The sequence below is a fragment of the Suncus etruscus genome, chromosome 15 (assembly GCF_024139225.1).
Source record: "Suncus etruscus isolate mSunEtr1 chromosome 15, mSunEtr1.pri.cur, whole genome shotgun sequence".
In the NCBI taxonomy this organism is placed as follows: domain Eukaryota; kingdom Metazoa; phylum Chordata; class Mammalia; order Eulipotyphla; family Soricidae; genus Suncus; species Suncus etruscus.
Genome location: NC_064862.1, coordinates 7,107,527 through 7,129,712, shown reverse-complemented (window position 1 = coordinate 7,129,712; position 22,186 = coordinate 7,107,527). Strand labels below are relative to the sequence as shown.

General features: G+C 37.8%; 2 protein-coding genes across 7 annotated transcripts in view; both read left to right on the top strand.

Moving 5' to 3' along the window:
- CITED2 (Cbp/p300 interacting transactivator with Glu/Asp rich carboxy-terminal domain 2) overlaps positions 1 to 22,186 on the top strand; it is a 1,046,546-nt gene that overhangs the window by 477,137 nt on the left and 547,223 nt on the right. The window lies entirely within an intron of this gene.
- REPS1 (RALBP1 associated Eps domain containing 1) overlaps positions 1 to 22,186 on the top strand; it is a 108,958-nt gene that overhangs the window by 54,436 nt on the left and 32,336 nt on the right. For all 6 annotated transcript variants that reach the window (XM_049788005.1, XM_049788007.1, XM_049788006.1 and 3 more), the window contains exons 8-9: positions 903 to 1,057; positions 19,103 to 19,224. In XM_049788005.1, the coding sequence (XP_049643962.1) occupies positions 903 to 1,057; positions 19,103 to 19,224 (277 nt within the window). The remainder of the gene's footprint in view (positions 1 to 902; positions 1,058 to 19,102; positions 19,225 to 22,186) is intronic.

The following is a 22,186-nucleotide window of genomic DNA, read 5'->3' as shown; positions in this document are numbered from 1 at the left end:
GCCTCGCATCTGCAAAGCATGTTCTCAGCCCTCATTTTATTTTTGTTATATCTAATTTTCTAATTCAATCAAATATCTTAAAACATAAACCTGTAGAACTCTGATAAAAAAATAAATGCTAGTCTTTTTCTTCTTTGCCTTTCTTTTTTGCTTTTATTTGTTTGTTTGTTTTGTTTTTGTTTTTTTGGCCACACCAGGTGATGCTCAGAGGTTACTCCTGGCTATGCGCCCAAAAATCGCTCCTGGCTTTGGGGACCAAAAGGGATGCTGGGGGATCGAACTGAGGTCCGACCTAGGCTAATGCGTGTAAGGCAGACTTAGCCTTAGCACTTGCGCCACCACTCCGCGCCCCCCCCCCCTTTTTTTTGCACTGTAGGGGAATTGAACCTCTAAATGCAAAGGTTTTGTTTTGTTGTTGTTGTTGTTTTTTTTAAAGTGATTTGGGGCTGTCATGATAGTGTAATGGGTAAGGATTTGCCTTGCACACTTCTGACCCAGGTTCAATCTCTGGCATCCATTTGACCACCCCGAAGCCTACCAGGTATAACTTCTGAAATCAGAGCTAGATGTGGCTCAAAAACATTAGTGACTCAGTAAATAAACATGGTTTTTAAACCAAATATTATTTCTAAAAATGTGTATGGGTTAAAAGAGTTTTTGATGACCTTATTTATTGGGCCGAGTTCTCAGCATTTTATTATGAGAATTTCAAGTATACAGAAGGGTTGGAAGAATGGTGCTTCTTCCACAACTCTTGATTCTTCCATTAAATGGCTTCCCATCTATGGGAGTTTCTTTAAATGCTATGCTTTCTCTGGCACATAATTTCTCTATGTTGGAGGGTGGGGCATAAAGGATACAAAGCAGAAAATTATTATATTTATAATAAGTCTGTCTTCTAGGGAACTCTCAGACTTTGATAAAGATGGAGCGCTGACACTGGATGAGTTTTGTGCTGCTTTTCATCTGGTAGTCGCTAGGAAGAATGGCTATGATTTACCAGAAAAGCTCCCTGAAAGCTTAATGCCCAAACTGATTGATTTGGAGGATTCAGCAGGTAAGATCAGAAGGGACCTGATTCTATCCCTCGTATTCTGAGCACTTGATTCTTAAAAGTAAAGTCAAGAGCTTAATCATTTCATCAAGAGCATGTAGATTTGCACCGGGAGCAGTAGTACAGCTGGTAGGGTTTTTGCTTGCACTTGGCCAACCCAGGTTCAATTCCTGGCATATCAAGTGGTCCCTAAGCCAGGAGTAATTCCTAACTGTAGATCCTGAGGTAACCCTGAGAATCCCATGATACAAACAAAACTACCCCCACTCCCCCAAAAGGCAGCTAGGAATTTTAATTCCTGGTTTAAGATTTAAAATTACTTTTTTGTTTGTTTGTTTTTGGGTCATGCCTGGTGGCACTCAGGGGTTTCTCCTGGCTCTACACTCAGAAATCACTCCTGTCATGCTCAGGGGACCATATGGGATTCCGAGATTTGAACCACCCTCCTTCTGCATGCATGTAAGGCAAACGCCCTACCTTCATACTTTAAAAATTACATATGTTTTTTTTAACATATATGATTTATTGGCCTTTTTGATTTGTTGGCTTTTTTGTTTGTTTGTTTGTTTGTTTTTGTTTTTGGGTCACACCCAGCATCGCTCAGGGATTACTTCTGGCTCTAAGTTCAGAAATCGCTCCTGGCAGGCTCGGGGGACCATATGGGATGCTGGGATTCGAACTGCTGTCCTTCTGCATGCAAGGCAAACGGCTTACCTCAGTGCTATCTCACTGGCCCCATGCTGGCATTTGAATAGCACTTAAATGTCATTGTTATTTTGCTGTCATTATTTACTTGATTAAGTGATTAAAATTGTTTGTCTATTTTCATTAACTACTTTTTAAATTTAATGTACCTTTGTTGAAGGGATATACTTGATTCATAATTTGACCATTACAATCCAAAACCATTTTCCTTAAAAACACCAAACTTTGCTTCAGGCCTTAAAGAAATCTAGAAATTTTATGTTTGATTGTAAATAATGCTCTTATTTTTTATTTTAATTTTATTGAAACCATCGTGATTTACAAAGTTGAGTTTACATAGTTGAGTTTCAGACATACAGTGAATCAGGGCCAATCCAACTACCAATGTTCACCTCTTTCCACCAATGTTTCCAGAGTGCATCCTATGCCATCACCCCTGTCCCCAGCCTTCCAGTGTAGCAGGCCCATTTTAGGTTTAGATCGTTAAAGTTTGAGTTTCTAAATTCCATTATTGTTGTCTTGGGCTTGGATATTTAGTTCTGTCCTTTTTTTTTTTTTTTTAACACCACCAATATACACTTGACCCCTGATTCCCATTCTTTCATATTTGTTTTTTATCTTTCACTCAGTCTTTTTCCTTCTCACTATGCTGTGGAGCCAACAGTATTCAAGACAATTATCATTTAGACCGTGTGTTTCTTCATGTAGTTATTCTAAATACCACATATAAGTGGTATCATTCTGTAGTTATCCTTCTTTTTCTGGCTTACTTCATTTAACATAATATCTTCCAGTTCCATTTATGTAGCTGCAAATTGCATGATGATGTAAGAAATGATGTCATTCCTTACAGCTATGTAGTATTCCTTTATGTATATGTACCGCATCTTCATGATCCATTCATCTGTTGGACATCTAGGTTGATTCTAACTCCTACCTATAGTACTAAGTTCTTCATTAAAGACCAGCGTGCTCACATCTTTTGATGAATGTTTTTCTGTCCTGGGGCGAGATACACAAAAGAGGGATTGCTGGGTCATATGGCAACTCAATTTTGAGTTTACTGAGAACCCTCCATACTGTTTTCCATAAAGTCGGACAAGGTAGCATTCCCACCAGCAGTGGATAAGAGTTCATTTTTCACCACTAATGCTAATTTTTTTTTTATCATTAACAAGAATACCTTTGTAAATGCTCACTGTTACATTTCTTTTTTTTTTTTAATATATTTTTTATTTAAACACCTTGATTACATACATGATTGTGCTGTTTGGGTTTCAGTCATGTAAAGAACACCACCCATCACCAGTGCAACATTCCCATCACCAATGTCCCAAGTCTCCCTGCTCCCCACCCAACCCTCGCCTGTACTCTAGACAGGCTCTCTATTTCCTTCATACATTCTCATTATTAGGATAGTTTGAAATGTAGTTATTTCTCTAACAAAACTCATCCCTGTTTGTGGTAAGCTTCATGAGGTGAGCTGTAACTTCCAGCCCTTCTCTCTTTTGTGTCTGAAAATTATTATTGCAAGAATGTCTTTCATTTTTCTTAAAACCCATAGATGAGTGAGACTATTCTGCATTTCTCTCTCTCTCTTTCTCTCTCTCTCTCTCTCTCTCTCTCTCTCTCTCTCTCTCTCTGACTTATTTCACTCAGCATAATAGATTCCATGTACATCCACGTATAGGAAAATGTCATGACTTCATCTCTCCTGACAGCTGCGTAATATTCCATTGTGTATGTGTACCACAGTTTCTTTAGCCATTCCTCTGTTGAAGGGTATCTTGGTTGTTTCCAGAGTCTTGCTATGGTAAATAGTGCTGCGATGAATATAGGTGTAAGGAAGGGATTTTTGTATTGTATTCTTGTGTTTCTAGGGTATATTCCTAGGAGTGGTATAGCCGGATCGTATGGGAGCTCGATTTCCAGTTTTTGGAGAAATCTCCATATTGCTTTCCATAAAGGTTGAACTAGACGCCATTCCCACCTGCAGTGGATAAGAGTTCCTTTCTCTCCACATCCCCGCCAACACTGATTGTTCTCATTCTTTGTGATGTGTGCCAATCTCTGGGGTGTGAGGTGGTACCTCAGAGTTGTTTTGATTTGCATCTCCCTGATGATTAGTGATGTGGAACATTTTTTCATGTGTCTTTTGGCCATTTGTATTTCTTCATTGTCAAAGTGTCTGTCCATTTCTTCTCCCCATTTTTTGATGGGATTAGATGTTTTTTTCTTGTAAAGTTCTGTCAGTTCCTTGTATATTTTGGAGATTAGCCCCTTATCTGATGGGTATTGGGTGAATAGTTTCTCCCACTCAGTGAGTGGCTCTTGTATCCTGGGCGCTATTTCCTTTGAGGTGCAGAAGCTTCTCAGCTTAATATATTCCCATCTGTTAATCCCTGTTTTCACTTGCTTGGAGAGTACAGTTTCCTTCTTGAAGATGCCTGTAGTCTCAATGTCCTGGAGTGTTTTGCCTATGTGTTGTTCTATATTATAATTCTATGAGTTGCGTCATTAAGCTATTCAGGTATGCCCCTTTTTCTTTCTTGATGTGTGCTTGCAAAGCTATAAATTTTCCTCTCAGTACCGCTTTTGCTTTGTCCCATAAGTTCTGATAGTTTGTGTCTCTATTGTCATTTGTTTCCAGGAAGGTTTTGATTTCCTCTTTGAAATCTCGGACCCACTGGTTATTCAGTGTTAGGCTGTTTAACTTCCAGGTATTAAAGTTTTTCTTCTGTGTCCCTTTGTAGTTCACATATAATTTCAGGGTCTTGTGGTCGGCGAAGTAGCCTGCAAGATTTCTATCCTCTTGATATTATGGAGGTATGTTTTATGTGCTAGCATGTAGTCTATCCTGGAGAATATCCCATGTACATTAGAGAGGAATGTGTATCCAGGTTTCTGGGGGTGGAGTAGCCTCTTTCTTTCATTTCTCTTTTCAGGTCTAGTACATTCTTGTTGGCTTTTGGTCTGGTTGATCTATAAAGTTGACAGTGCCGTGTTGAGGTCTCCCACAATTATTGTGTTGTTATTGATACTATTTTTCAAATTTGTCAACAATTGTTTTAAATATTTTGCTGGCCCATCATTCGGTGCATATATGTTTAGGAGAGTGATTTCTTCCTGCTGTACAAATCCCTTGATTAATACAAAATGTCCATCTTTGTCCCTTATAACTTTCCTGAGTATAAAGTTTGCATCATCTGATATTAGTATGGCCTCTCCAGCTTTTTTATGGGTGTTGTTTGCTTGGATGATTTTTCTGTGGCCTTTTATTTTGAGTCTATGTTTGTTCTGACTATTCAGGTGCATTTCTTATAGGCAGCAGAAGGTTAGGTTGAGTTTTTTTTACCCATGTAGCCACTCTGTGTCTCTTAACTGGTGCATTTAGTTCATTGACATTGAGAGAAAGAATTGTCCTGGGATTTAGTGCCATTTTTCTATCTAAGTTTGGTGTCTCTGTTGGCCAGTCATCTGCTGATGGCTAGCTTTCCCTGGAGGTGAGTTTACATGCCCAGAAAGGGAGGAGCCACATAATTTAGCCAATGAATAGAACCACAACACATAGAAAAACCCACAATACAAGTGTGACAATGGGGAAACAACGCAGGCCAGCGCCAGACATAGAGAATGAAGACAGCAACTCAGATGACCAGAACATGGCCAACCGACTAGCCAGTCTCTCAGATAAGGAGTTTAGAATCAAAATATGGAAGATGTTCAAAGAACTCAAAGAAAGTATAGAAGAGAACACTAATAAGAACCAAGAGAATATGAAGATAGAAATGAGAAAACTCCAAACTGAAATTTTAGGTCAAATAACAGGTCTGAAAAACTCAGTAGATGAATTGAAGAAAAACATGGATGAGCTTTCCCATGGGTTAACAGCAGCAGAGGATAGAGTTAGTACACTGGAAGATGAGATGAATAACAACTCCATACAGCAGAAGAGACTGGAAAAAAGCCTTAAAGCAAATGATCAAACAATGGAAAAATTACTCAAAGAGTGGGAACAGATGAAAATAGAAGTCTATGATAAGCTCAACAGAAACAACTTAAGAATCTTTGGAGTCCCAGAGACCCAGGAAGAAAATCTCCAGGAAGAATCAACGGTCAAGAACATCATTAAAGAGAAACTACCAGAGCTAATGAATACATGCGATCAAATCCTGCATGCCCGAAGAGTACCAACTAAAAGAGACCCCAGAAGAAACACCCCAAGACACATCCTAGTCACAATGACGAATCCCACAGATAGAGACAGAATTCTGAAAGCAGCAAGATCGAAAAGAGAAATTACATTCAAGGAAACATCCTTTAGATTTACTGCAGACCTGTCACCAGAAACACTCAAGGCCAGAAGGCAGTGGTGGGACATAGTGACAAAACTCAATGAAATAAATGCTTCGCCTAGAATACTGCACCCAGCAAAACTTACTTTCAGGTTTGAAGGAAGAATACATGGTTTCACAGACAAACAACAGCTCAGAAACTTTACAGACTCAAAACCAGTCTCACTGTTACATTTCTTTAAAAGGAATGAAGAACATAAAGGTTAAAAAATGATCATATTTTTTGAGTCAAAATAAATTAAAATCTAGTGTTAAATTTGTAATTTAGGGGAGAGGTTGGGCCACACCGGTGGCTTTCAGAGGTTAACTTCTGGCTTTGTACTCAGAAATCACACTCTGGCAGGGTCTGGGGGACCATATGGAATGCTGGGAGTAGAACCGGGGTCCATCCCTATCTGCCGTGTGCAAGGCAAACACCCTACCACTGTGCTGTCTCTCTGGCCTCTAAATTTGTAATATTTTATTATACTCAAATTTAAACAATTGATTTGAATTTAATGTAAATAAAGTCATTAAATATTAAATTAAAAATTAAAATTAAATATTTAAATTAAATATGCCTATTTTAATGGAAAGAATTTGATACTTTTAGGAAGGGAATCCTGGGGGCTTTGCAATAGGTGCTCAGGGGTTGATCCTGAAGGTGCTCTAGGGACCATGCAGTGCCAGGGATTGAACCTAGATCTGCTACCTGCAAAACCAGTGCCTTAACCCTTGAATAGTCTTTGAATTAGATACTTTGTAAAGGGGCCAGAGAGATACAGCTGCATTTGTCTTGCAAGTAGCTGACCCAGGACCTAAGGTGGTTGGTTTCAATCCCAGTGTAGGAATATATATATAATCTAACTTTAACATCTGTATTATACTATGGGGATGCTATGCATGCATGTTATTGCTGTCACTCCTTGAGTGAAGAATTGGGAGTGTAGGGTTAGGGATAAATTGGAGGCATGGATGATTGGCCAGCCTGTGGAGGTCCCCAAGTTCAGTCTCCAGGCACTACTACAATAATAGCTTGTTGATCCCGAGCATCAAGTGTCTAACACTTAGCTGGGCTGAGTGTTACCATGAGTGGTCGCTCAAGCCCCTGAGCACTGCTTGGGAGGTACTACTACTACTCCCAAAATAAAAGAATCTCGAGTGTGCTTCTAGTTTTGCTGCTTGGGCAAGTTCTAGTTGTTTATTTACACTTCTTCCTTTTGTTTCTTTATCTTGAGAATTATCTCATTTTTCAGAGCCTTACATATATACTAATGTATTGTTTGTCTTTGTTTTTGAACCACACTTGGTATGCTTAGGACCTAGACCTGGCTCTGTGTTCAGGGACAACACTTTATGTTGCTCAGGGTATTATGAGGCTGGGGTGTGAATCTGAGTCAGCTGCGTGCAGGCAAGCACCTATCTGCTGCTGTCTCTCTCCACCCCAAGTACACTGATTTTCTAAATCACCATTACTTGGCATTTAGTAGTGCTGGGCTATAAAAGCAGTTCAAGGGTTAAGCACTTCCCCTTCTCTTGGCCTACCTTGGTTCAGTCCTTGGCACCACATATGGTCCCCAGACCACATCCAGGAATGATTTCTGAGCAGAGTTAGAGAAAATGAGCTCCTGAGCACAGAGTGTTCAAGACATCAAAATATTAAAAAATGTAAAAGTTGGGCCCGGAGAGATAGCACAGCGGCGTTTGCCTTGCAAGCAGCCGATCCAGGACCTAAGGTGGTTGGTTCAAATCCCGGTGTCCCACATGATCCCCCGTGCCTGCCAGGAGCTATTTCTGAGCAGACAGCCAGGAGTAACCCCTGAGCACCACCGGGTGTGACCCAAAAAAACCAAAAAAAAAAAAAAAAGTAAAAGTTAAAAAATAACTTTTAAGGAAATGCTTAACAGTGATTTAAGTAATTTCAGAAACATTGCTCTTTCAAAATCCTGTTCAATTTTTCTCTGAAAATATTTTTGATTATTGTGGGTAATAAGGTTTTAAGTTAACCACTAACTTGAACTGAAAGTTGGGTCAAGGGTAGGTAGTTTGTTTGGCTATTTGGCTCTGTGCTGTTTTGAATTAAGAAATGCAAAAGTGTTGGAGAGATAGCCCAGCAAGTAACTTGCCTTGCCTGGGTCACTTCTCCTATATGCTCGGTATCCCATATGGTCGCCCAAGCACCAGGAGTGATGTCAGAGTGCAGAGGCAGGAGCACTGACAAGTGTGATCCAAAATAAACAAAGAAATGCAAAAAAAAAGGTCAGGATTTAATTCGGTGATAGAGCTTTTACTTGTTTTTTACATGTTTGAGGCCCTAAATTTGATCCCCAATACAACAAAAAAGAAAGTAAAATGGCAGATGTAGCACAATGATGTAGGAACAGAGCTCAGAGCATGTACTGTTTTCAATTTTCACTTAAAATGACCCCAAACAATCTTTTATTTTTTATTGAGATAGTATAGGCAAAGGAAAGTTAATTGTAGTAGATGAGATTTACCAGTATACTGTATCATTGATTTGAAAATTAGCCTTGTATCTAGAGCTCTTTTATGACTTTGAAATGATTTGATACTGGTAGCATACTAATAGAAGAAAACAATGTAAGTCAAGTGTAATCTGTCATATGTCATTTTTTTCTTTTTTTCTTTTTTTTTCTCTATTTGAATATCTTGATTACATAAACGATTGTGATTAGGTTTCAGTCATGTAAAGAACACCCCCCTTCACCAGAGCAACATTCTCATCATCAATGTACCAAATCTCCCTCCATCCCACCCCACCCCCACCTGTACTCCAGACAGGCTTTCCAGTTCCCTCATTCATTCACTTGATTATGGTAGTTCTCTGTGTAGTTATTTCTATAGCTGTACTCACCACTCTTTGTGGTGAGCCTCATGGAGTGAGCTGGTGTTCCAGCCTTCCTCTCATTGTCTCTGAGGATTGTTACGAAAATGACTTTTATTTTTCTTAAAATTCATAGATGAGTGAGACTATTCTATGTCTCTCTCTCTCTCCTTCTGACTTATTTCACTCAGCATGATAGATTCCATGTACATACATGTATAGGAAAATTTCATGACTTCATCTCTTCTGACGGCTGCATAATATTCCATTGTGTATATGTACCACAGGTTCTTTAGCCATTCGTCTGTTGAAGGGCATCTTGGTTGTTTCCAGAGCCTGGCTATTGTGAATAGTGCTGCAATAAATATAGGTGTGAGGAAGGGGTTTTTGTATTGTATTCTTGTGTTCTTAGGGTATATCCCTAGGAGTGGAATAGCTGGGTTGAATGGGAGCTCAATTTCCAGATTTTGAAGGAACCTCCATATCGCTTTCCATAGAGGCTGTACTAGGCGGCATTCCCACCAGCAGTGGATAAGAGTTCCTTTCTCTCCACATCCCCGCCAGCACTGATTATTCTCATTCTTTGTGATGTGCACCAATTTCTGCAGTGTGAGGTGGTACCTCATAGTTGTTTTGATTTGCATCTCCCTGATGATGAGTGACGAGGAGCATTTTTTCATGTGCCTTTTGGCCATTTGTATTTCTTTTTTATCAAAGTGTCTGTTCATTTCTTCTCCCCATTTTTTGATGGGATTAGATGTTTTTTCCTTGTAAAGTTCTGTCAGTGCCCTGTATATTTTGGATATTAGCCCCTTATCTGAAGGGTGTTGGGTGAATAGTTTTTCCCACTCAGTGGGTGACTCTTCTATCCTGGGCACTATTTCTTTTGAGGTGCAGAAGCTTCTCAGTTTAATGTATTCCCATCTGTTAATCTCTGCTTCCACTTGTTTGGAAAGTGCAGTTTCCTCCTTGAAGATGCCTTTAATCTCAATGTCATGGAGTGTTTTACCGACATGTTGTTCTATATACCTTATGGTATCTGGTCTGATATCAAGGTCTTTAATCCATTTGGATTTTACCTTCGTACATGATGTTAACTGGGGACCTATGTTTTTTTCAAAAAACCAGCTTCTGCTTTCATTGATCTTTTGGATTGTTTTTTGGTTTTCCACTTCATTGAGTTCTGCTTTCAGCTTTGTTATTTCCTTCTGTCTCCCTATTTGTAGTTCCTTTTGTTGGTCATTTTCTTATTTTTTGAGCTGCGTCATTAAGTTATTCAGTTTTGCTCCTTCTTCCTTCCTGATATGTGCTTGTAGAGCTATAAATTTTCCTCTCAGGACCGCTTTTGCTGTGTCCCATAGATTCTGGCAGTTTGTGTCTTCATTATCATTTGTTTCCAGGGAAGTTTTGATTTCCTCTTTGATTTCATCTCAGACTCACTGGTTGTTCAGTAGCAGGGTGTTTAATTTCCAATTGTTAAAGTTTTTCTTCTGTGTGGCTTTGTAGTTCACATCTAATTTCAGAGCCTTGTGGTCAGCAAAGGTAGCCTGCAAGATTTCTTTCCTCTTGTGTTTATGGAGGTATGTGTCAGCATGTAGTCTATTCTGGAGAATGACCCATGTACATTGGAAAAGAATGTGTATCCAGGTTTTTTGGGGTGGAGTGTCCTGTATATATCTACTAGTCCTCTTCCATAACTCTTCAGGGCTAGTATGTTTTTGTTGGGTTTTAGTCTGGTTGACCTATCAAGTGTTGATAGGGCCGTGTTGAAGTCTCCCACAATGATTGTGTTATTATTGATGTCTTCTTTCAGATTTGTCAGTAATTGTATTAGATAATTTGCTGGTCTCTCATTGGGTGCATATATGTTTAATAGTCTGATTTCTTCCTGTTGCACATACCCCTTGATTAGTACATAGTGTCCATCTTTGTCCCTTACCACTTTTCTGAGTATAAATTTGGTGTCATCAGATAATAATATGGCCACCCCAGCTTTTTTGAGGGTGTTGTTTGCTTGGATGATTTTCCTCCAGCCTTTGATTTTGAGTCTATGTTTTTTCTGACTATTCAGATGTGTTTCTTGTAGGCAGCAGAAGGTTGGATTCATCTTTTTGACCCATTTTGCACTCTGTCTTTTAATTGGTGAATTTAGTCCATTGACATTGAGGGAGATGATTGTCATAGAATTTAATGTCATCTTTGTAGATAAGTTTGCTGTGTTTGTTGGTCTCTCTTGTCTTAGAGTAGACCTATCAGTTTTTCCTTTAAGGCTGGTTTATCATCTGTGAAGTTTCTGAGCTGTTGTTTATCCATGAAGCTGTATTTTCTTCCTCCAAACCTGAAAGTGAGTCGGGCTGGGTGCAGTATTCTCGGTGAGGCATTCATTTCATTCAGTCTTGTCACAATATCCCACCACTGTCTTCTGGCCTTGAGAGTTTCTTGTGACATGTCTGCTGTAAGTCTTAGGGATGCTCCTTTGAATGGAATTTCCCTTTTAGATCTTGCTGCTTTCAGTATTCTATATCTATGGGATTTGTCACTGTAATGAGGATATGTCTTGGGGTGTTTTTCTTTGGGTCTCTTTTAGCTGGTATTCTTCGGACATGAAGGATTTGATTGCATGTAGTCTTTAACTCTGGGAGTATCTCTTTGATGCTGTCTTTGACATTCTTCTTGGAGATCTCCTTCCTGGGTTTCTGGGAGTCCAATGATTCTTATATTGTTTCTGTTGAATTTATCAAGGACTTCTATTTTCATCTGTTCGCATGCCTTGAGTACTTTTTCCATTGCCTCTTCGTTTGTCTTAAGGTTCTTTTCCAATTTCTTCTGTGGTGTTGAGTTTTTCTGCATCACATCTTCCAGTACTCTGATTCTCTCCTCAGCTGCTGATACCCTGTTGGTGAGGCTATCCATTGAGGTTTTCAGTTGAGCAACCGTGTTTTTCAGATCTGTTATTTCAGTTTGGAGTTTTCTGATTTCTGTCTTTGTGTTCTCTTCAGATCGATCTATGCTCTTTTTGAGTTCTACGAACATATTCCATATTTCTATTCTAAACTCCTTTTCTGAAAGGTTAATCAGGTGGTTGGAATTTATTAGGTCATCCAAGCTTTCGTCTTCATTCTCTGTGGATGGTGTTTGCCTGCGAGGTTTCCCCATTGTCACACTTGTAGTGTGGTTTTTCCTGTGTGTTGTGGTGGGGTTCATTGATTAGAAAGAGTGCGCAGCTGCGAAGCGAAGTGAAACTCACTCTTCTGCTGCCTCTAGTTGACAGTCCTCAGAGTGAACAAAGGCACAGCAGGACAGAGCGATCCCCCAGCCCCAGAATGTACTCACTCAGCAGCTTCAAAATGCAGTTTTTTGGTGGTGCGCTCCCTAGGCCTCTGAGGAAACCTTTGGGGATTCAGAAGCACAGTCTCAGGCAGACAGAGATAGAAGTTTCCCCTGAAGTCCTCAGAATGAACAAAGGTACAGCAGGGCAGAGTGATCCCGCAGCCTCAGAATGTACTCACTCAGCAGCTTCAAAATGCAGTTTTTTGGGGGTGCGCTCCCTAGGCCTCTGAGGAAACCTTCGGGGATTCAGAAGCACAGTTTCAGGCAGACAGACTTTTTGGATAATGGGAACCTTCTATCTACCTATAATTCTTTACCTAGGTCCACTGCTACATTTTATATAATTGCTATAAAATTTTTATAAGTACAGCTGCAAAAGCATCATCAGTGGATGGCAATTCAGTAAATATTTCAGTTGGTTTTCATATTTGGTTGAACACATTTTTTGTTTTGTTTTGTTTTTGGGTCACATCCGGCAGCGCTCACGGGTTACTCCTGGCTCTATGCTCAGAAATCTCTCCTGGCAGGCTCGGGGGACCATATGGGATGCCGGGATTCGAACCACCATCCTTCTGCATGCAAGGCAAACACCTTACCTCCATGCTATCTCTCCAGCCCCAGATGGACACATTTTTACACATTTTTCTTGAAAATCTAGTTTTAATTTAAAATAGATCGGTTTTTACATAGGTCTTTGACAGTTTGCTTACTCAGCTAGAGTTTTCATTTTGTGTAATATTGGGGAAGAGTACTGTTAATTAAAAAAATAACATGTTTTGTGCTTGCTCAAGAGATAGGACATAAAACAAAATGTATCTTTAATAATATGTATATTAATATAATTAATGTAATATATCTTAATTTTTCTCTCATGCACCCTGTTTACTCCTGCCTTTTAACTATAAATGAAGACAGGATCCTTTGTCTTTTAAAATTTGAAATTTCCCCAAAACTGTTAAGTATTTTTTTCTTATAAGATTGATACTTAATTAAATATAAGACACATTTTTGTTCTGATGAAACTTTAATGAGATTAGAACCTTGAACTTCCATGATTGAAAAATTCTTCTTGATTTATTTTGCAGCATGAAAGCAAAATTAAGATTATTAAAAGTTGGCTGTCATTTGGATATTGAGTATAACACTTAGAAAATAAAAGCCCCTCCAAGGGCATATTATACTCAGTCATCTAAACTTGTCATAGTTTAGAGGTGAGAAGGATGACAGAATTTTTATTTTGTAGTGTGACCTGAGGATATTAATTAATTAATATTATTGCTAACTTTTTAATGTAGTTTGCTGTTACCCATCATTATGATCACTTTGGGCTGTGTCTTCTAGACACACATTTCTACCTTTTTGCATATAAGCCTTTAAAAAAAATTTTTTTTTAATTTTTGGTCACACCTGGGGCCACTCAGAGGTTACTCCTGGCTTTGTGCTCAGAAATCACTCCTGGCAGGCACAGGTTCCTTATGGGATGCCAGAATCGAACCGGGATCCATCGGGGTTTGATGTGTGCAAGAAAAACACCCTACTGTTATACTATTGCTTCAGCCCCATATTATATTGATGTTAACTTTAATCAGTAATTTAGGTCCATGCTCTTCACAGAGCAGAAATCTGCAGGAGGGAGAAAGAGTTGGCAAAGTGCTCCAGAGGAGAGTAGGTTGGAACACTTGCCTCAGTTAAGAGGACGTAACACCTCTGCACCCGCAAGGATAGTCTTAAATTCTATGAGCCAGCATAGAGCGCTTTGTTGCAATATTTACAAGGCCCCGTTTACTTACAGACTAAATGCTCTGTTTTCTAGAATTTAGGTAACTTGTTTTTTCTCTATTACTGATCTATAGATGAAATCGCTTAGAAGCAGAGTATAACTTTGCTACTTAATTCCAGAAGTAATTTTGGATTTTCTCGCACAATGATTTTTTTAGTCTTAAGGATTATTGTGAACTCCAAGGAAACTTAGTTTGTGTGGATTATGTCTAAGTAATAGTATTAGAAATTTATACTAAAAATTTATTTTCAGTGCCAGAGGGAGAGTACAGTGGAGAGAATAAAGAAAGAGAGAGAGAGGGAATAAAGAAAGAGAGAGAGAGAGAATAAAGAAAGAGAGAGAGAGAGAATAAAGAAAGAAAAACATAACAATACAAAAAAAAATCAAACAAAAAACCCAAAAAGCACAACCACAATAAAGACAACAACCAAACAATAACCACAATCCTGAAATAGAAACAAAACACAAACACACACCAAAAAAAAAAACAAACAAAAAAACAACAACAATGACAACTAAAAAAATTAATTTGTGCTTTATTTTTTTTGCATAGGCACAGTAAATATTGGGGAGATTAGAAAGGGAATTCCTTTGGCCTAAGAGATACAGGGTTTCTTCGCCCTTGAAGTATACTGTCATGGGAATAACTCCAGACTCTGTACATGTTTTTTTTTTTACTCTTCCTTATGTCCTTTTGTGGTGTCTGGAAAATTTCTACTCAGTTATGGATGATAAGTTCAGGCCTCTGTAACTAGAGATCTTGGTATTTGTACAGATCATAGGATGGAGTCTTTCTTTATGGTTCTAGAAATTCTGTTCCATCACTGTTGTTTTAATCAGTCTTATGTAGTTGGTGGTCTTGGTTTTTGCACCGATCCTAGGATGAAGCTTAGGATAGAGTCTCTCATTATGTTTCCAGAAGTTCTCCTCAGTTGTAGGTGTCTCAGACCTCTGGAAATTAGAGATCTTGGTTGTTATATGGATCATAGGCCAAAGCCTACACTAGGGTCTTTTTTATTGGTCCCAGGACACGGTCTGCCTAGTCATGGTTTTCACAGTCGACTTCTGTAGTTAGTGATCTTGGCTTTTGCACAGATCAAAGGATGACGTATCTTCTGATTTCCTCTTTTCCTTAGGTGGTGAGGTAAGACAACCTGCTCTTAGATCAAGTTGTTGCCGTTTCCTCATTGCCAGGATGTCATATCAAAAACTGGCACGTGTTGATGACAAGCTCTTATCTACTAGGGATAGGAACTCATACATTTTACTATACAGGGGCACCTCCCACCTTGAACATATGCCATGTGGTCCCAACTTAGACTTATGTGATTAGATAGCAACCGTCCAACCCCTAACCCTAGATCTCAGACATAGAACAGACACCGTTCTCTGCAACAGCTCCAGGTACCAAACTCCCTCTGGGACATTCTGAATAAGGTGATGTTTTTATCTGAGGTGTATCAGAGGTGATAAACTGAACCCTGAAGGCCAAGTCCAGTCTACTTTTTCTGGATAATCCACCTGTACCTGCATAATGCTTTTCTTTTTTAAATTGTTGATAAAATAAAAGAAATATTTCATCAACTCTGAAAATTACCCAAAATTTCTATTTTATTTACTTACTTTAAATAAAATTGTTTCGTGACATAACCAAACACATTTTTAAAATATAGTTGGTGGCTAATTTTGTACTATAGTAGCAAAGCTGAAGAGTTAGAGCAACCCTAATTCTCACCTTTCCCTAAAATAGATGTAAAGAATCCATCTTCATATAACAGTATATGGAAGGGTTATTTTGTAGATTTGTTTGTTCATTTGTTTATGGGCTGCACCCAGCTCTGCATTCAAGAATCAGTTCTGGTGCTGCTTAGAGGACCATATGGGGTGCCAGGAATGGAACTCAGGTTGGCTGTGTGCAAAACAAGCACCCTATCCACTGTACAATCAGTCCAGTCCGGCCACCTACTTTAGATAATTTTGCCTTTTTTTGTTTGTTTGTTTTTGGGCCACACCAGTGACTCTCAGGGATTACTTCTGGCTCTGTGCTCAGAAATCACCCCTGGCTTGGGGGACCATATGGTATACCTGGGGATTCAACTGCGATCTATTCTAGGTTAGTGTGTGCAAGGCGAACGCCCTACTGCTTATGCCACCGCTCCCAATTTTTGGGCATTTTTGGTGTCCAAAAGATAGTGATTTCTTAATGATTAATTGGAATGTAAAAGCTTGGAAGGAGTTGGTTTTAATTGAATTTAATTCCATAGGTCTGTTTTGCTTTTTGAATGACTCAGACTCTTGCATGGTTTTCTCAAATTATGTATTGATTATTTCTAAAGTAACATTTCACTGCATTTATACGTCTTTCAAATGTTTTAAATTTGAGATACCAAAAGCAGCCTGTTTGTTAATATCACAACCTATCCTGTCAAATAAGTCTAAGTATTAGGAAGCCCTTAAGATTGCAAACATGATACACGTTTTCTAAAATTTCGATTTTGTTGGAAAGATGAGATTTTGTCATTAGTAATGTATACAAAGTAGAAAATTATTATCTTCCTTGAAGTAACAGATAATGTCTGCTTAATATTCAAGGTTTACTTGACCTCAAGTAGTTAGGGCCACTGTACCTTTTTATCAGTGAATCTAAGAGAATCCCAGAATTTCTGTCAAATCATAATTGTCCCATCGCACAAAGATTTGTCCGAGTCCGGCCCTAAAGTTGTTAGTAAAAGCCATCCTGAGAATGAGCTTTTGAAAGACAAGCCCTGGAATTTGAAACTTAGTATTTAAATAGGTTTCTTTGCAAATTAATCATTTTATAGCTAATACTGTTTCAATTAAGTTTCTTCTCAATATCTACTCTGAGAAATCTGTTGAAGACAGTATTTAATTCCTGGCTTGGGGGACTATGTGGGATGCCAGGGAATCTAACAGTGGTCTGTCCTAGGTCATACAAGGCAAACACCCTACCACTTGTGCCACGGCTCCAGCCTCTTCATTCACTATTCTTACAGGTTATCTTTGAGTAAATTGTCAAGTGTACAGCCATTATTCTCTTTTACTAACTTTTTCTTTTTGTTATAGAAGGAAAGGTGCATAATTGTGTTCCCATTGAAAATCACAGGCTAGGAGGCCAGACAGTAGAGAGAAGGGTGAGGAGGAAGGGAGGGAAGGAGAGAAGAGAGAAAGAGGAAGGAGAGGGGATATATATATATGGAGAGAGAGAGAGAGAGAGAGAGAGAGAGAGAGAGAGAGAGAGAGAGAGAGAGAGAGAGAGAGAGAGAGAGAGACTGTCTTTCATGTGGCTGAACTAGGTTTGATCCCCTGTATTCCATATAGCCCCCTGCACCACCAAAAAGTGATCTCTGAGCACTGCTGGTTGTGGCCCTCCAATTTTTTTTCTTTAATAATTTATTTAAGCACTGTCGTTACAGAAATACTCGTAGTTGGGTTTCAGCCATGGAATGTACAGGACCTATCACCAGTGTTAATTTCCCGCCACCGATGTTTCCCATTTCCCCCCTCCCCAGCCCTCTGCCTGTCTTGCCTGCCTTCAGGACAGACATATTTCTATCCTTCTGATTCATTTCACTCAGCATAATAGTCTCCATTGTCCATCCATGTATAGGCAGATTTCATGACTTTATTTTTTCTAACAGCTGCATAGTATTTCATTGGGTAGATGTACCAGTTTCTTTAACCATTCATCTGTTCTTGAGCACCTGGGTTGATTCCAGATTCTGGCTATTGTAAATACTGCTGCCATGAGCATAGGAGTGCAGAGGACATTTTTATATGGTGTTTTGTGTCTGAGGGTATATCCCTAGGAGTAGTATTGTTGGATCATACGGGAACTCAATTTCCAGTTTTTGAAAATTATCCATCTAGTTTTCGATAAAGCCTGGACGAGAAAACATTCCCACCAGCAGTGAATTAGAGTTCCTTTCTCCCCACATCCCCGCCAGCAATGGTTGTTCTTGTTCTTTGTGAGGTGTGCCAGTCTCTGTAGTGTAAGATGAACTTTATTGTTGTTTTGATTTGCATCTCCCTGACGATTAATGATGTGGAGCATTTTTTTCCATGTGTCTTTTGGCCATGTGTAGGGCTGCAGCAGAATATAGCTAGTAGGACTGGGCTCCATTCCTAGCACTGCATGTGGTTCTCAGCATTGCTGAGAGTGAGCTCTGAGGCCGAGCCAAGAGAAAGCCTTTGAGTACCACTGGGCATGGCCTAAACTATAGCTCCCTGAAAGAGAGAAAAGAATAATGCCGCATTTAATGGCAAATATTTTTCATTTTGATAAAAATTATTCTAGTTTATTTAGCTTTTCTAATGTAAGAGAATAGAATCATATTTTATATATATTCTAAACAAATTATATACTCATAGGTAATAATGTTTTTATGCTGGAATTATAGTTAACGTCCTGTAAAACTATTTGTTTCCTAAGCCTGCCAGGAGTAATTATTTGCTCTATGACATAGTGAGTCTTTATTTTTTAAATATTCTGAACTAGATTTTGTTTTTGTGGAAAGCTATGATTTGGGGTAGTCAAGAAACAAGAGGAGTAGATAATGGCCTGGTTATTAAAAATGTTTATTTTGGGGCCAGAGCGGTGGCGCAAGCAGTAAGGCATTTGCTTTGCACGCACTAACCTAGGACAGACCTTGGTTCGATCCTCCAGCATTCCATGTGTTCCTCCAAGCTAGGAGAGATTTCTGAGCACAAAGCTGAAATAATTCCTGAGTATCACTGGTGTGGCCCAAAAAGCAAAAAAAAAAAAAAAGTTTATTTTGTGAGTATGAGAAATGGAAACTCCAATAATGCATAACTAGTTAAAATCTTGTATGAGGTGGTTTACGATACTGTTAACAGTAGGATTTTCTGTGTACTATATTCAACTCTCTATCTACATCAGCGTGTCTGATTGCCTCCACCAATTGTCTCAGTTGTTTTTTAAAGACTTATTTTAGTTTCTTTTTTAACTATTTAAATATGGTCAATAAGCTAAAGATACTGTTTCATTGACTTGTTTCTTTATTTTTGAATTGTAGATGTTGGGGATCAGCCAGGTGAGGTAGGTTATTCAGGCTCTCCTGCAGAAGCACCGCCCAGCAAGTCCCCATCGATGCCTTCCCTGAATCAGACTTGGCCTGAGCTGAACCAGAGCAGTGAGGTTAGCAAAACTTCCCTTTTCTTTCGTTACTAGCTATTTTGTAAAGGTAAGGTATTCCAGACAAATTCATTTCAGCATGTAGCCTAGCATGATACATAGTTGAGAATATATATCAAATGTGACTGAGAAATGTTTTTATATGATTCTTGAGATTTATAAAGTATCTTTTCATATATAAATATATTATATTTATATATATATATATATTTTTTTTTACTCACAACCATTTGGCCTCGTCCACTCATTTCTACCAAAACCCTGTGCATTAGACATGCAGATGTATGAAATAATTAGAAGTGAATAGCTAACTATATGTGCATATAGTTAGGATGACTCCCTCTTAGGGATGGACAAGAGATTAATATTTGGACAAAAGTTCTATGACGTTCAATGCACTGCCACCTTTTTGTGTTGCACACACTACCTTATTCTTATGATCAAGGAATACGAAAATAATATTTGAAATTTAATATTAGCAGTGATATTAGACAACACTATTCCAGCTTCCCACATTATCATTGTGTATAACCCATGTATTTTATATTTAATTTTATCCAATACAAATTGGGGTGCTTTAACCCTTAATAAATGTTAAAGATATGTTTTATGTAATACCAAGTATGGCACGCAAACAATTTGGAGCAAATGGATTCTCTCTTTTACTTTGAAACTTCAGTGCGTAAAATAGAAGTAGAACTATTCCTACAGAATTAAGCCCCGCCCCCAGTCCTTTCTCCTTAAGCACTCCCCCCTAAACCCCACTATTAAATTTCAGTGCATTCTAGAGCTCTATTGGAAAACTTACTTTGACTTGTTAGAATATTGTAGATAGAACAAGTTACAATTTTCCTTAAACATTAAAATTTTTACTTTAAGATAGGTCTATTGACACAAAAGCATATTGACTTTCTGTTTTTTTAGTGCCTTTAGAAGCCAGAATAGTTAATTTTGAAAAGTTGAAAAATAAAGAAATAGTTGGCAGTGTATAAGTAGTAGTAATAGGAAGCCATAACTGTGACCAGACCACATTAAACTCTCTCTCATTCTTTTGGATGTGACTCCATTTAATCTAAACTTTCTAGAGGGAGAAAATTTCAAAAGAATTGGCATAAAGACTTTATAAGAGAATATGGTCAGTATTCTTGAAAGCACTATTTTTTTTTGCATTTATATATTTTATTCTTGGAATCAATATCAGACTAAATGAGTATTTTAGTTCATTGTTATTTGTTCATAAATGACAATAATTCTTTCTAAAGTTTCTGGATTTTAAACCCCATATTTATTTAGAATAAAATGGTGTGATCATTAAAAACTATCAAGTTGAAGCCGCTTCGAAATTTTATTTTACATGGTTTATTTTTTTCTTCTTGTATATTCCTAACAAGTTTTACTTGATAGTGTCTGGTAACCACATCATGATGCCACTTTTTTTTTTCTGTATTTGGAAAAGCAGAGGAAAGTGAAAATATTGGAATGAACATTTATTTTTAAGACATTATGATAATATTTATAAAAGTGTTGCTTAGGATGTAGAATTAAATTTTTTCTGCCCAAAGCAGCAGTATTCTTTCAGTAAGTATTTACTACCTATGAATGTGAGTGAGAAACTAGGAAATAAAACTATAAATAATAGGAGCACTAATAATAGTTCATAATGTTTATTGAGGTTTTTTACTACAACACTTCTATTCATAAAGTTGCTTTATATATGTTAACTGTTCTTTTGAGGTAGGAAGTATTGTCTTACAGATGGTGAAACTGAAGCACAGACAAGTTAAAGAATTTTACAGTAAAGATTACAGTGTAACTAGGAATTCAGTAGTCTAATTCTAGAGCTTCTACTAACCATTCTATAACCATTTCTTATAAGTAAGAAAGTCTCAGGTCTGCAGGGAGAGAATCCTCTCTTTCTCACTTGCGCTCTCTCTCTCAAAACAGACTGTATAGTCTATCTTGTGACAGACTAAATCTGTATACCAAAAAATCAGTATATCCTTTTTCGCAGAAATCTATTGTACCCAAATTTTCTCCTCAGATAGATAAAGGTAGGTTTTTTAAATGCCTTCTATATCATGCAATAATAATTTGAACAATTAGTTTCAAATTGTTGAATGTGAATACTCAACAGTAAATTGAGGAATAAATTTTAGTGACATATAATGATAATTCGCTTCCTATATAATGATAATTCACGTCCTTGAAGTGGTGTCCCATGATAACAGTGAATTATTAAGTGTTTGCTTTATTCAAAACATTTTGATCAATAGTAGTATATCTTAATTTTCATAATTTTAAATCTAGGAAGAATTTAAAAGTTATTAGCCATTTTCATACATAATTTTTATCACTGTTTATTTGCTAATATTACAAATTGAATATCGCTGTTTTAAATAGTAAGTCGAACTTTGAAGCATAAAAATGTGTACATTTTCATACGGAATGATAAAAAGTATAGTTTGGTGGGTAGTGTGTCTCTGTGTAAACATTTGTGTGTATATATTGTATATGTGTAGTTGTTTTTCCCTCTTCAGAGAATAACTGATTATTTTAACTAAATTTTAATGGGAATTTTAATAGAATATTTTTAGAAAATTCTACATTTGTATCTCCAAAACAAATGAAGTTTCCTAAAATTAATATTAACATATCCACCTGTTTTAAAAACTTGATTATTTTGGATGCCTCTTTGAGAGAAATAGTATTTCATATCAAAATACGTTTTCTACATATAACACATAGTCAGATGCTTGGTTTGCTCTCATGGCCGCATTCTGATTTTTCTAGCATGAGGTGGGAGGAGGGTGCCTGCCTGGCAATTCTGTCTTGTGGTCTGGCATGGCCCTGTTCATAGTGCTCATTGCAGGGGTTGACTTGCTACATATTGACATAAACGCAAACATATTAATTCCCGATTTCTTTGCATTTTTGTCTTGATTATATTTTATCAAATATTTATACA